This window comes from Mobula hypostoma, chromosome 12, assembly GCF_963921235.1.
Source record: "Mobula hypostoma chromosome 12, sMobHyp1.1, whole genome shotgun sequence".
Taxonomy (NCBI): Eukaryota; Metazoa; Chordata; class Chondrichthyes; order Myliobatiformes; family Myliobatidae; genus Mobula; species Mobula hypostoma.
This window is the reverse complement of record NC_086108.1, coordinates 39,081,589-39,096,492: the sequence shown is the minus strand read 5'-3', so window position 1 is coordinate 39,096,492 and position 14,904 is coordinate 39,081,589. Positions and strand designations below refer to the sequence as shown.

The window sequence follows — 14,904 nt, the reverse complement described above, 5'->3', positions numbered from 1 at the left end:
AGATGTTAACTTATCCAGAAGATAAATGGAAAGTTGTGAGGTGACTGGGTTCAGTTGATTCCAAACAAAGAGGTTGCTATTGTATTGTGTTGCCTCCATAACTATCTCTGTTATATTTTTGCCTTGATAATATGTATTAAAAATAACTCTTGTAATGAAGAAAATTATTGTTTTTAAACTACACATCATTTTCTGGTAAGTTGGGCACTGTTTTCTTTATTTTGGATTGACATAGTGTTCTGGGAAGGAAGTCAGTTTCAGTTACCACATTGAAAAGGTGCTTTTTAACCCCCATCTGAGGGCATTTTGTTCACTTGATTTCTGTTGGTACAAATACAAAAGAAACTCTTGATAATAAAAATTATCAATAGAAGTAGAAATAGATATTATAAAGCGTTTGTAATCTTTATCAATGATCTGGATGATAATGTGGCTAACAGAATCAGTAAATTTGCAGGTGACACTAAGACTGGGGGTGTAGTGGACAGCAAGAAAGGCTATCGGCTGGAAATCGGGCTGAAAAATGGCAGATGGAATTTAGATAGATAGGTTGAAAGATAGATTCTTTATTGATCCCAAAGGAAATTACAGTGCCACAATAGCATTACAAATGCACAGATATACAAATATTAAAAGAGAAGTAAGAAAGAATAAAAAATAATCAAATAAGTTACCTCAGACAGTGTAACAGGAGGGTGTCATCACTTCCCCACCTATAGGTTGGCTCATTATACAGCCGAATAGCTGAAGGTAAAAATGACCTCATATAGTGCTCTTTGGAGCAGTGCAGTTGTCTTAGTCTATTACTAGAAGTGTTCCTCGGTTCAGCAAAGGTGACATGCAGAGGGTGAGAAACATTGTCCAGAATTGCCAGGATTTTCTACAGGGTACTTTGTTCTACTACAGCCTCCAGTGTATCCAGTTTGACTTCAATAACAGAGCCACCCTTTCTAATCAGTTTATTGAGCCTGTTGGCATCACCCATGTCGATGCCATTGCCCCAGCACACCACTGCATAGAAGAATGTATTGGTGACAACAGACTGGTAGAACATGTGAAGGAAAGGCCTGCATACTCCAAAGGACCTCAGTCTCCTCAGGAAGTGGAGGCGACTCTGGCCCAGTCTGTAATCCAGGTACATCCCCAGGTACTTGTAGGTCCTCACCATCTCCTTTGTTTTACTGATGCAGACAAGTGTGAGGTGTTGCACTTCAGTAGGACCAACCAGGGTAGGTCTTACACAGCGAACGGTATGGCACTGAGGAGTGTGGTAAAACAAAGGAATCTGGGAAAACAGGTCCATAATTCAATGAAAGTGGCGTTACAGGTAGATAGGGTCATAAAGAAAACTTTTGGTACATTGGCCTTCATAGATAAAAGTATTGAGTACAGGAGATGGGATGTTATGATGAATACATTGGTGAGGCCTATTTGGAGTATTGTGTGCAGTTTTGGTCACCTGCCTACAGAAAAGATGTAAATAAGGTTGAAAGAGTATAGAGAAAATTTTTGAGGATGTTGCTGAGTATGGAAGACCTTGGTTATAAGAAAGGATTGAAAAAGTTAGAACTTTATTGATTGAAATGTAGAAGATTAACAGGAGATTTGAATGAGGTATACAAAATTATGAGGGGTAAAGACAGGGTAAATGCAAGCAGGCTTTTTCCACTAAGGTTGGGTGGGCCTACAGCCAGAGGTCAAGGGTTAAGGTTAAAAGGTGAAAAGTTTAAGGGGAACTTGAGTGGAAAATTCTTCACTCAGAGGGTTGTAAAAATGTGGAATGAGTTGCCAGTACATGATGCAGGCGAGCTCGATTTCACCGTTTAAGCAAAGTTTGGATAGGTACATGGATAGTAGGGTTATAGAGGGCTATGGTCCCAGTGCTGGTGGATAGGAGGAGGGAGGTCAAATGGTTTTGGCAAGAACTAGATGGGCTGAAGAGCTTGTTTCTGTGCTGTACTTCTTTATGACTCTATAAATGGTATTGAAATAGCTCATGCATTTCCATGATGTAGATAGCACTGGGGCAGTTATGTCAACAATTTGTGCCCAGAAGTACAATTGGTGCAGTTAAGGGATATTACAGACATTACTAAGTACATCATTTGACGAAATCTCATGATGAAAAAATCCTTTAATTTCACCAATGTGTTTGAATCTGCAGGCAATTGGAACAAAATACAGATTTTAAACAAGTATTGACTGCAGCTTTATGGAAGTTAGCTATGAAATGTTGCCTTAAAAAACAAAGCTCTTGTGTACAATAAAACATTTAGTTTTCAGCTTCAGGTTATTTATAACACTCAGTCATTTACTCACCCCATGGGATAGTTTCATAGTACCAGAACCATAAGGTCAGTATTTGTGATTCTGTAATGTTGTGCTAAAACATTCAGTTTAGTTTAACAAGGAATAGCAATAAGCTAGATCTAAAACTGGCATTGTTGGTTGGTTTCTCTTGTCAGCAGTACTATTGGCCAGCTTTTCACGATTAATAACATACCACTTGCTACTCAGAAGTCAGTCAAGGTGCTTGTTGAGGGATATTTCTTGAGGTACTTCAGTGACCAGAAAGGATATAGAGTGCTACGTGGAGATGCTTATTGCTGTAGCCTAGAGAGTTGTTTCTTGGAAGTTGCAAAAAAAAAATGAACTAGATGTTGATGAGTGGTGTAGGATGAGGTATTGGAAGCACGAGGGTGAAAGATCATGAAAGAAGCATCAAACCTTACTTCAAGTCAATATGGCTTGTGGCTGCCTCAATGAATCATCAGAATCGTAGGCTGCGCCACAGTGACATGCACAGGCTAGAGACTGCAGCTGCATCGAAACAGAACTTGCAGTGGCAAGGTACTCTGCTCCAATTCCTGGCTTCATATATGGAAAAAATTAGAGTACCAAACTGTAGGCACGATAAGTACTGCTATAAAATACAGTCACATTGAAAATCAGGTTTCCCAAAGAGCATTTATGTGGATTTAGAAGTGGAAGGTTTATAGTTGTTCAAGAAGTGATTTTGATCCATTAGAGATGGGTCATGTTTCTCTTGCTGCAGTAGTCAGGGGTAACACCAAAATTGGTCAGTGATTGTAACCCAACAATGATTGCAAAGAAAAGTGGTGTGAGATTATTCTGTGGAGTTCATCTTGCAATGTGCAATTGAATCTTGGTAATTTGGTTAAACTGATAATTTAGTAATTGAACTGTTAATACAATGCAGACTCTTCATGTGATGCTTTTAAAATGTCTCAGTTTGAGCACTATAAGGTGAAAAATGTGCGGAACTGTAATCGGTAGAATTCTCTCTAGGTCAGGAGAGTTGTATTTGTGCAAACCATTGTGCGGCTGCAGAGGATACTAGCAGCTGCAAGTCACAATACCATACTGATGTGTTCTTTTTCTCAATTCTTAATCCTTTGTTACTATTGTCAATTCATTCAATATTTCATCAGTAAAATGGTGACAAAACAGTATTTGTGTTTTGTCAAAGATGGGACACATCATTTAGCCACTTACAGATCACATCAATGCTTCTGGTGAACTATCATGTTAGTAGATTCTTCCAGTGGTTTGGGAGATAGTTATATGATGCATTAATCAGACGGTTCCATTTCAACAGCAACTGCCAGTCTGTTTTTGAGTGCCAATTTTAATCTAGCTACAGCCTCAAATGCAGGATACATTTTTATTATTCTTTATAACAATTTTATGGTTGTTTATGGGTGTACTTACTCCTGAATGCTCAACTCTCTTCTGAGCACTAGAAATGCTCAGCTAATGTCTTTGCAGCTCGAGCACCTTTGAATAAATCTCAAAGGCACTTTCAATTTAGAGGTAAATACCATAGTGTGTCATTGTAAAATTCTATTAAAATCCCCAAGAATAAAACAAAATCTCCATAATGTTTATTTCATAATGAATAATGAATAACCCGCTTTTTGAATTTAACATATATTTATTAGCAAGACAAGCCTATATGGACTTTTTAATGGAGTGTAGGGTTATGCTTGTATGAAAAGTACTTTGGAGATGATTTGCAGTTGTTTAATTGATTTTCATTCGGAATGCAGCTAGGAAACAAAAGGAGTTGCAGGAGTATCAGAGGTATCAGCCTTACAGTGACAATTGTTTAATTTTTCTGTTTAAAAGGGATCTAACTCCACACAGTGTCAGATCTACAGTCTTGGAATTATTCAAATTATGTTTTATTTATTTAAGATTGCATTACTGATCTGCTAAGATTATAGGAAGTTCTTTCATGGCTGCCATCGTAATTGTTAGAAGTTTAACTCATGTTTGGATTCTCCATTCTTGACGTTTTTGTGTGTACTTTGCAAGTATATTGGCACTCTGTCCTATATTGTAATCTAGGTGTAATGTATTATCTGAGGCAAGTTGTAACTCTGGATTTCAGTAGTATCTAATTAGTGCTTTAAAAGTTCTCAGATATTGGGTATGTCACAACTCAGACAAAACGCAAGAGGTTAATGCAAAATTGGATATCTCACAAAAATAAAATTTCCCTCATCGCTTTAAAATTTTGCGGTAGGTTTGTAATTTTCTGGATGGTGTCCGTGGATCTCAAAACATAATCAGTGATGCTTGTGATTTTGAATGCTGTCCATAGTAGCCAATGAGAGGAAAGTGCTGATCAAAGGCTAGACAATGAGAATCCTGTGCGCTTGAAGCCCCAGTGAGGTGACTAGTGAAATGAAGGGATATGAGACTGCAGATGCTGGAATCTGTAGCCAAAACCAGACTGCTGGGGTAGCTCAGAGGGCCAAACAGTATCTGTGATAGGGGACTGGGAAGGATTGATGGATATTTTGGATCAAAACTCTGCATCAAGACTGAGAGTGAATATAATAGGGTGATAGTTAATATAAGGAGGAAAGGAGGAGGGATGAGATAGAGGCTGGTGGGTGATCAGTGGCCTAGAGAGGGGTGAAGGATGAAGGGTGGGAGCCAGACAAGGTAAGGATAAGTTTGGGAGATAAAGAAAGGAGGGTGTTTGGTGGAAGCAGACAAGAGGGAGTAATCAGGTGAGGAGAGTGAAGGTTGAGATTGCAGCTAAAATAGTGAAATATTTCAAGGAGAAAGATATTGATGGGTTCAGCAGTAAATCACATCGCCATTGTTGCAGCCTCACTGATGTAAAGAATTTGCTTCCTACTCCTGCATATAGAATCAAATACAGAATATATGACAACCGCAATGTTGAAACACCCAAGTCAATATGTAGTGTATTATGAAGAATTAGACTGCATGATATCCAAAGATGTTTAAGTGTAGCAATGATGTAAGCATTGATAACTGTGTATGGTGATTTTAATGAGTATAGTTTTCTTGAATGACAGTTTAATATTTCTTAACCTTCAGCCTACTTTATACTGCTTCCTTTCTGTATAATGATTTGAAGCGGTTAACAAAAACAATGCTACCTATTTACATTTTGTCCATTCGAGTGGAATTCGAATACTTTGAAAACCTAGAATTTTTCTGAGTCTGTTTGTGTGGAATTAGGGAGGGGGCGTAGAGCAGGTTTGATCAAGCCTCCCAAATCCATGATCTCCGTTGTCAAGAAGAAACAAGAGCTTTTGGCATGTGGGAATATCATGATCATGTGTTCCCTCCAAATTGCACTGCAGCCAGACTTTGAAATATGTTGCTGGTCCTTTGTCACTGGTTCGAAAATGCTGATGCTTCTTACGTAATTGCATTCTGGGAGAACATGCAGCAGTTCAATGCAGCTCACTACTCTGTAGTCAAGTGCAAACAGAGATGGTCAATAAATAGTGGACACACAGGTCCCAAAACTGGGTAACTTAAAACACAAATTATGGATGGGTATATCAACAAAATAAGATGGAATGTATTGCCAGCTTAAAAAAAATACAGTTTCAATTATAAATACTCTAAATGAAAGACTAATGTACTATTGGTAGCCACAATTGTGAGTTTATCGTTGTTTATAAAAATTGCTTCATGAGATTTCCCACTTTGTCAAATAGTCTTTACAATCTAATTGTATGGTTTGTTTAGATAAGAAAAATGCTCACAATTAAGATGTGCAGTAGTTGTATAGTAAGCTTTACTGTTTTTGTACATGGCTCCATTGCAACACAAAAGCAAATAAGTTGGTTCCAGAGCATTGACTGGAGATAAAAAGCTATAATATATTTATGCTTTCAACTGTACAGCTGTTTAGCTCGGGCAGTTGCTGGTCAATAGTGGCATTCCATGTGTCAGTGAACAAATTCTCTTGATAACTCAAGCTGCAGTTCACACATCACCATAGCTCCAACTGTCGAACGTTTCAATCCCTCAGAGTTTTTCAGCCTCGAGACTCTCCTGGCTGGCTCATGTTTCATTCTTGGCAATTTGCCCTAATGATATCCCTCAGGAGCCTTCAGACCCTGTTCTTTTCCATATTTAATCATGTTATTTTAATCCTGAAGATGAGCAAATTATGGTGCAGACGTGACCTTTTCACTGTTGAACATTTTTTTTTATCATTAAACATTTTTAGCATAAGGATTTGTGGTCGACTGTTTTGTGCTTTGCTGTGATTTTCTAGTCAATTTTGTTTGTGAACGTATTGTTTTTTGTTATTTTCAGTTAACGGCTTGTGTTCATGCATCAGCTGCCATGATCTATCCAATGTATTGGCAGCATATTTACATCCCAGTGCTCCCTCCCCACCTGCTGGACTATTGCTGGTAAGGCTACTAATCTACCTTGGAGATCTCTGCTTTAGTTACCAATGTAGATTTTAAAACTCTGGATAACACCAAGATTCTGTATATTAATATGACAGTGTCATGAGGTTTGTAGAACCACTGTTGGGGCTTCATCCACTGTGTTATTATTATGGACGAGTACATTGCAAGTTCCGGGGATATGCTATTTCTTTTCTCTAGCTCCTTAATAAAAGGTAAAGAATTGAACAAGTGTATCTAATTCCTGTAAGAGAACTTCCTCGGAACCCTTTAAAGGCTGTTGCAAAATCTGTTTATTTATCGCCATTTATTTCTCCATGGCACTTGCGCCAGTGGAAAATGGATAAAAGATATTTGCAACTGATTGATATTGAGCTCATTTGTTAGCCCTCGGCAATGTGTTTTGAGGTGGTGCCAGTTAATTTTTAGAAGTGAGTTGTAGCACGGTCTAATGACTTCATCTTAAAAACTAGGAACTCTACTATCAAAACCTGAAAATATTTAAACTCTATTTCAGTAAGTTAGAAATAATCTCTCACTTGATTATATGGAACATTGATGAGTGCAGCACAGGAGCAGGTTGGATATCTTTCTTTGATCAGTTGCCTAGTGTACTCAAAAGCATGAGGATAGAATTATATTTAAAAAATGGTTGTATCATCATTTCTACATTGTGGGCTATCTGCTTATGCATGTACTGCTTCATGTGTTTCGTATTCCAAGATATGTAATCACTATCATGACAACATAAACTGAGTGTGTCTACTATTGATTATAAACAGCATGTTCTCTGTTCATGATTTCATGATGCAATATAAATATGCTTCTCATGTAGGAAAAGATCTCAACACATTTCACAAAGGCAAAAGTGGAAGCTGAGCCAAAAGTAGCAGATGACAGTGCAAGTGTCTGAAAGTTTGCTGAAAGTGGTAGCCAAGGCATAATGCCAATATGTGTGCAGGGTAATGCATAAGAAAATGGGCTGAGAGTGAGGGTTCCCAACCTGGGTCCACAGACTGCTTGCTTAACAGTATTGGTCCATGGCATGAAAATGTTTGGGAACCCCTGGCTTAGAAGGATGAAAAGCTTGTTGTGACTATATAAAGAATTGTTCATGGTTACATTAGAGGAGGGAAAGCCTTTGCGGCAGGGCTTCCCAACCTTCTTTATGCCATTAACCAAGGGGCCTGCGGTGCCCTGGTTGGTAACCCTTGCTTCAGAAGGATTTAAGTAGCAGGTAAGAGCTAAATGATGATGATGAGTCATACTAAGGACCGGTGTCTGAAGGACTATAGGCTTTGAGTTACCTGAAATGTATTATGGCTGGAAACTGAAACATGGGAGGTATTGGAACAGTTATGTCTGAAAATTTTAAAAAAAAGCAAGTAGCTTTCAAACTTTAGGCAAGTGAAGCTGGGACAGCAGTGTGTAACATGATTATGGTGAAAATTGATGGCTTGGTGACAGAAAGGTGTTTACTCCCTGGTGTCAAGGTGAAAACTTTGCCTTCTGGGTCAGCTTGAGACTATGGTCAGGGAGGATGGAGTAATGGTGAGCTTATGAAGACTCCTTTTTTAAAAGGGGCTGAAATTATTCAGTCAGAGACTGGATGTCAAGGATGTGGTCTTGCCCCAAGAACCTGTGGGAAAGATAAAGGGGAGTCATGGTGAGAAAGTTGTTGTTAAAGTGCATGTTCATAAGTGAACTGGAAATGCATAGAGAAGGTCATCAAGGGACAACACACAGGTGATGAGTGGATGGAAGATTATTGGGGGACAGCTGGGTAGCTTTGTTGGAGCAAAGAGAAGCAATTTTCAGAGATGCTTTGCAACCAGGTGGAGTCTGCTGATATGAACAGGATCATTCTTACCAACTCAGTAAACTGCAATTCCTGGCCTCTGGTTTATTCTTTTTCCCTTCTGTGAGTATGAAGCAACAGTGAGTAACTCTTGTCTGGGCTGGTTCAAAATCCATTGACAAGATTGCCCAAATTAAAATTGTGTTTCCGGCAATGAATAAATTAATAATTAAGAGAAACAGTATTCCTTCTGGTATTTCCATCATCAAATTGAACAGTTTATCAAATTTAAAAAATCTGATTGTACTTGCATTGCTGACAAGTTATCAAGTGCAATCCCACTAAATCTTCCCAACTCACCAAATGTATAAGAATGAAATTAGCGTTGAATTCAGTAGAACCAGCAAAACGAAAGAGAAGAGTATCCATGGCTTTCAATTTTCAGAATTAACTGTATTTAGTCTATGGCCCTTCCTTGGATCATCAATCCAGAAGCCCAAATTCTTTAAACAACTATGCAGGTCAGTGTATTCACCCACAGGCCGTCTTCTCCCTCTTGCCTGCCCTTTGTTTTCCCAACAACAGTCTGCATTGTTAAAGCAAATTCTAATCAAATGATACATTGCAATTTGTTTGTGTATATTTAACAAATCAATTTTCAGATCCGTGTTTAACGTGCTTGCAATTTTCAACCATGTTTGTTCACATCATGTTTGTGTGTTGCAATTGTAGGGCAGAAGAGCTATTATGGAATACTTGATGAGCTCATTCTTTGAACAAAATAAAAGCAATTGTGAAGGCGTAGTTAACAATTGTCAAATATAAATAAATACTAGGTTGAGGAATCTGCTGTTTGTACTGGATGCAATTTAAAAATATTTTGTTTGAAACACTGCAGCTGCTAAAGTGATTCTGCCTTGAATTTCCAGCTGTTCAAAATTAAGATGCCTCATGTAAATAGTGTAAATTTATTTTTTTATTTTACTGTGAAATTTGACAGATGGACTTTCTAATCAGTGTTGTATCAGCTATAGACCATAGTGATTTGAGTGGGAAGAACTGCTTCCATTGAAGCATATGCATCAGATGGTTTAATATGATTATAAATGCTTGGTGGGGCCAGGAGGAGGGAGAAACAATATAGCATGCAATTATTTATTGCATCTTGTGTTAATGGTGTTAATGAGGCCTTGTGCTGCATTGTGGTTGAGTTACTGAACTAGTAACCAGAGTTCTGGATCACTGATCCAGAGACACGAGCTTGAATCCTACCACAGCAGCTGGGGAATTCAAATAATTAAGTAAGTCTGGAATGAAAAGCTATTGTCAGTAGTGGTGACCATGAAACCGCTTGTCGTAAAACTCATCTGGTTCACTGGTGTCCCTTCAGAGAAGAAAATCTGTCATCCTTATCTGATCTGACCGATATGTGATTCCAGAACCACTGGCATAGTTGGCTTTTAATTGCCTCCACAGTTCAAGGGCAATTATGGACGGGCAATGCACACTAGCCTTGCCAGTGACATTCACAAATATTGACCTAAAATGATCTTTATATGTACCCTGCCCAAAAAATACTTGTTTTCAGATTATTTAAAAGATGTTATAGTTACATTTCTTCTGTTACTTTATTCATAGAGTTTCATTTAAAGATAGTAAGTGTATTAATAGTGTTGTAACCTTATTAATTTACTGTTAAATTGTGGAATATAATAGATAATTCATGAAAAGATTGTAAACATAAAAAATCAAAACCTAAAACTATTAATTACATATGTAAATACATAATGAAGTTATTGTATTTAAATGCAGGACTACATATAGGACACAATGCCAGTCTTGCAGATTCATTAGGGAATGGAGAACTATTCTGGGATTACCTTGCTGGCAGGGTTTATGTTGCTGTTTACACAAATTAAGCTAGTCATAACTATTCAAAAATAGAGATTAAAATGTTATTAGCTAGAGACTGAATTCTGTGTTCTGTTAATATTTGAGAGAAGCATTTTAGCCATTTATGAATATCTTAGCTTCTCTGAATTTATTCTGTTTCTTTTTAAAAGCGGGAACTAGAAAGAACAGCATGCTGCCTGGAAATGAAGGACAATTTTGCCCTTGCCCCTAAGTAATGGAATACTTCAAATTTAATCAGAAGTATTTCCTCTCCTTTCATAAAGAAGAGTATCCTAATACTTCTGTGTGAAATATCAAACACATGCAGTTGTCAGTGTTAATTGCTGATGCCAGACATAGTTGTTTCAGAAGCCACCTATCATGCTGTGGATTAACAAAAACAGTGAAGGAGTTGTCAGTACAGTGATGCAATATTGTGCTGGGAAATGAGACTCAGAACCCCATATTAAATTGATCATTTGTTGGTTCTTGTTCTGAAGCAATTTTTCACTTCATTTTCTAATGGAGAAGCCACTGCTTACAGCATAAATGCACATACAATGGCACTGCTTCTACAAACCTTATTTTATAAAATGAGAGTAGTTATTTATCATTTAACTTGCTCTACATAATGTAAGGACAGTAATTGCCATAGGAAATTGCATTTTTAACAAATAATATCCTTCAGTAAGAACAAGCCTTGTTAATAGTTGCCCATTTCTGTTATAACTTGCATGCCAAAGAAGCATTATTTCATATTTCACTAATTTTATCCATTTAATGCACGTGTGTGCGTGCAAAACCACAATATTGCCCCATGCTCTCATGGAAAGATTTTGTGCGATGCATTACTAGAATCCTTCTGCGCTGCAAATACGTATTTACAATTAAAAGTTATGTCCTCAAGTTTCCAAATCTGTTTTTCATCATATCTAATTATTTTAGAAAACCTGACAGCTGTGCACATCATCCCAACTCCTTCATTTGATCTAGGCACTAGCGTAACTCCCCTATTCCTTACTGATTATTAATTCTCTCTCATTTCCTATGTAAGTGTATCTCCCACTTGTTTATCCACAGTCGAGGTGTGGAGCTCGCTTTGTGAAAGGTTTTTGGGTGGGGCTATGAATTCCACTAGTCTCATGTTAAAAACACATTGGTTGACTAACAATGCAGGCCTTGATACTCAGTCATTGTGATCTGCTTATAAGCACTTAAGAATTTGTTTTCTTTTCCAGTGCCCCAATGCCCTATCTCATTGGCGTTCACTCGAGCTTAATGGAAGTAAGTTGAATGTTTCTAAACTATATTTAGCGACGTGAGCACATGTTAAGTCATAGAATAGAAATCTTATTACGTGGCCTGAAGGGCAGAAGCAAATGTTGACTAAATGTCAGAGACATCGTGCCAACAATATTGTCACTGCCTTGTGTTGCAAATGTTGACGGTGTGCAATAATATACTTTACTGATGGGGAAAAAGATCCTGGGTATGACAAATGGGAACACTTTTGTGATATTTTGGGAAACAGAAAATACTTAATTTTAGAAAACAATTTTGTATTATAATAGTATACTACTCTTTGTTTAATTATTTTGCTTAATGTTTCTGTGCTTAGATTTTTAGGAACATTACCCACTGTGGAATATACAAACATATTCCCTGGTGTTAAGATGGGCTTGCAGAGTTTCTTACCATGCTTTGAGTTTTGGTATAATATCACTGTGGGTAGTATTATAGAAGTAGTGGAAATGTAGTGCCTGTAATTGTTTAGATATGAAGGCATTAATCTTGAATTGTTCATAGAAAGTTTAGAAAAAAAATAAAAACCAGACATTAGATTACAGAGTAGCCTTGACTAATTTTAGAGTGTAGAAAATTAACTGGAATACAAAGTAGTTGTATTCCATGTTTGGGATTTTTCTTGAGGTAGTTTTGTTTAACTACTGAAACAGTGTATTCCATATGAATGTTGTCAAAAATTCTGTGTGGAAGTGTTTTAAGTGATGTGTTCAAGCTATTTTAAGTGAGAAAATTATTATTTCATTTATAATATATTCAGAGCTGAACTGGTCTCCTCTGCCATTGCTCAATTCATTGCCCAGTAGGTTTGAAGCATGATGGATGATGTAGGAGACCGTTGGGCAGGTGGGAGAGAGTAAAGTCATCACTCTGGTGTACCAGATTAAGCTTTCTGTGGCACACTGTTATATCTGAATAAAAGGAGAAGTACTCCAGATTAATCTGCACCATACGTGATCTGAGAACATGTGCTTCTGACATCAGATCCCTAAAATATATGAGTAGAAAATACTTTCTGTCTTTTGCTGGCAGGATCTGAGATTGCAAAAGTTGGTGCAGGCACCTTGAAGTGCAAATTATAAAACACGATTTTCACCTGAGTGGAGAAACAGGACTGCTTTTATGTTCCCTGAGCTGTATTATTGGGTTGCCTTTTAACCACATGAGCGTGGCAGAGCACAGGAACAGAAACAGCCATCATGTGTGTGCCAACCATGATGCTAATTTAAAATGCACTTCTACCTGCATGTGGTCCATATCCCTCAATATCTTGCCTGGCATGCCCCTGTCTAGATGCCTCCTGAATGCTTCTGGCCACAATGCATTCTGGCAATTTAACATATCCAGGTGAAGGTTAAAGGCAAACTTGACTTGTTCTAGCCAAAAGGTAGAGAGGTGAAATAAAAAACAAAAAAAAAGTTGAAAAATCTGAGCAGATCAGGCAAAGCTGGAAGCAGAGCTAATGCTTGAGGTTGAAGACACTGAATCAGTGTGGTGGTGAAAGTAACTTAAATTACTGACACAAATAGTTTTTGTGCTGTCATTGGCAATTTAACATGTTTTGCTCTGTTGCACCAGTTACTTCCCAGTACACTGTATCAGCTAGCTTTCACCTCTAATTCTCTGTAATATTGTATACTCTTTGCTTGGTGCAGAGACTTTAAGGTCTGGTTTTCACTTCCATGTGCACAACCTAGAAGTTATCTGTTTCTGTTGCAATATGCCCAAATTTAAGATGAGCATGATCTGGCCTGAAAGCCATGTAAATGATTTAAACCATACATGTAAAAGGAAAAGGAAACCAATGCCCATTTATGAGACTCATTACAGTCTCAAAATTTAATATTTCAGCTTGCATACTGATCATTCACTTATGTTAAACACAACAGATTTAAGAGACTGCAACCAGGGAAACATCATGTGATGTTTTAAACTGGATTAAAATGCACATTATGCAGAGCAACACACACAAAATGCTGGAGGAACTCAGCAGGCCAGGCAGCATCTAAGGAAAAGAGCACAGTCAACATTTCGGGCTAACTCTTCATCAGGACCCTTCGTTGACTGTACTCTTTTCCATAGATGCTGCCTGGCCTGCTGAGTTCCTCCAGCATTTTGTGTGTGTTGCTTGGATTTCCAGCATCTACAGATTTTCTGTTGTTTGTGGTTATACAGAGCAGATCTTTTTTAGGAATGGATTTTTTTTTTCTACTGCTGGGAAACAGTTGAAACTCTCAAATCATGTGAAGATATGAAGAGATTCCACTACCCTCAACAGCTCACACTCTTGAACCAGTGCAACTAAGCGATACCTTTGAAAATAGAGGCCTTGCTGCTTTCCTTCATTCAAATGGACAGACACAGGGATGGAAACTGCAGTTGTGCCTGAAACTAGAATTATTTAAGCTAGGCAGGTTGCTTCAATATTACATGAATATTTCAATGCAGATACATAGCAAACTGTAGGACATGGATTTCAGTTTCCAGCACAAAGTTTGCATTTGTATTCACACCAAAGTGGACCTTTTTTTTCTTTAAGATGTTTTCTGTTCAGGCAAGAAAAAGTTTGTGAACCCTTTACAATTACTGGGTTTTCTGCATTAATTACTGATGAAATTTGGTCTGATCTTCATCTAAGTCACAATAATAGACAAACACAATCTGCCTAAACTAATAACACACAAACAATGGTACTTCTTCTCGTCAATACTGAGTACACCATTTAAACAATCAAAGTCTAGGTTCAAATAAGTACGTAAGCCACTAGGCTAATGCCTTCTACAAAGCTATTTGGAGTCAGATATTCCAGTCAATTAGATGAGATTGGGTGTGTGGGTTGTTGAGGTGCCCTGCCCTATAAAAAAGACACACACAAAGTCAGGTTACTGACAGAGCCTGTTCTTCTCAAGAAAGATCTGTTTATGTGCACCATGCTTTGATCAAAACACTTTCAGAGGACCTTACAAGAATTGTAGAGATGCATGAAGCTGGAAAAGGCTACAAAAGCATTTCTAAAGACCTGAGCATACATCAGTCTGCAGTAAGAGATATTGTTTACAAATGGAGGAAATTCAGTACTGTTGCTACTCACCTTAGGAATAGGCATCCTGCAAAGATCATACCAAGAGCACAAAATGCAATGCTGAAGGAGGTGAAAAAGAACCTAAGGGTAACAGCAAAAGACGGGCAGAA

General features: G+C 37.8%; 1 protein-coding gene across 3 annotated transcripts in view; it reads left to right on the top strand.

Annotated features, from left to right (window-relative positions):
- dennd1b (DENN/MADD domain containing 1B) overlaps nt 1-14,904 on the top strand; it is a 330,960-nt gene that overhangs the window by 232,217 nt on the left and 83,839 nt on the right. For all 3 annotated transcript variants that reach the window (XM_063063866.1, XM_063063865.1, XM_063063864.1), the window contains 2 exons: nt 6,619-6,719; nt 11,649-11,694. In XM_063063866.1, the coding sequence (XP_062919936.1) occupies nt 6,619-6,719; nt 11,649-11,694 (147 nt within the window). The remainder of the gene's footprint in view (nt 1-6,618; nt 6,720-11,648; nt 11,695-14,904) is intronic.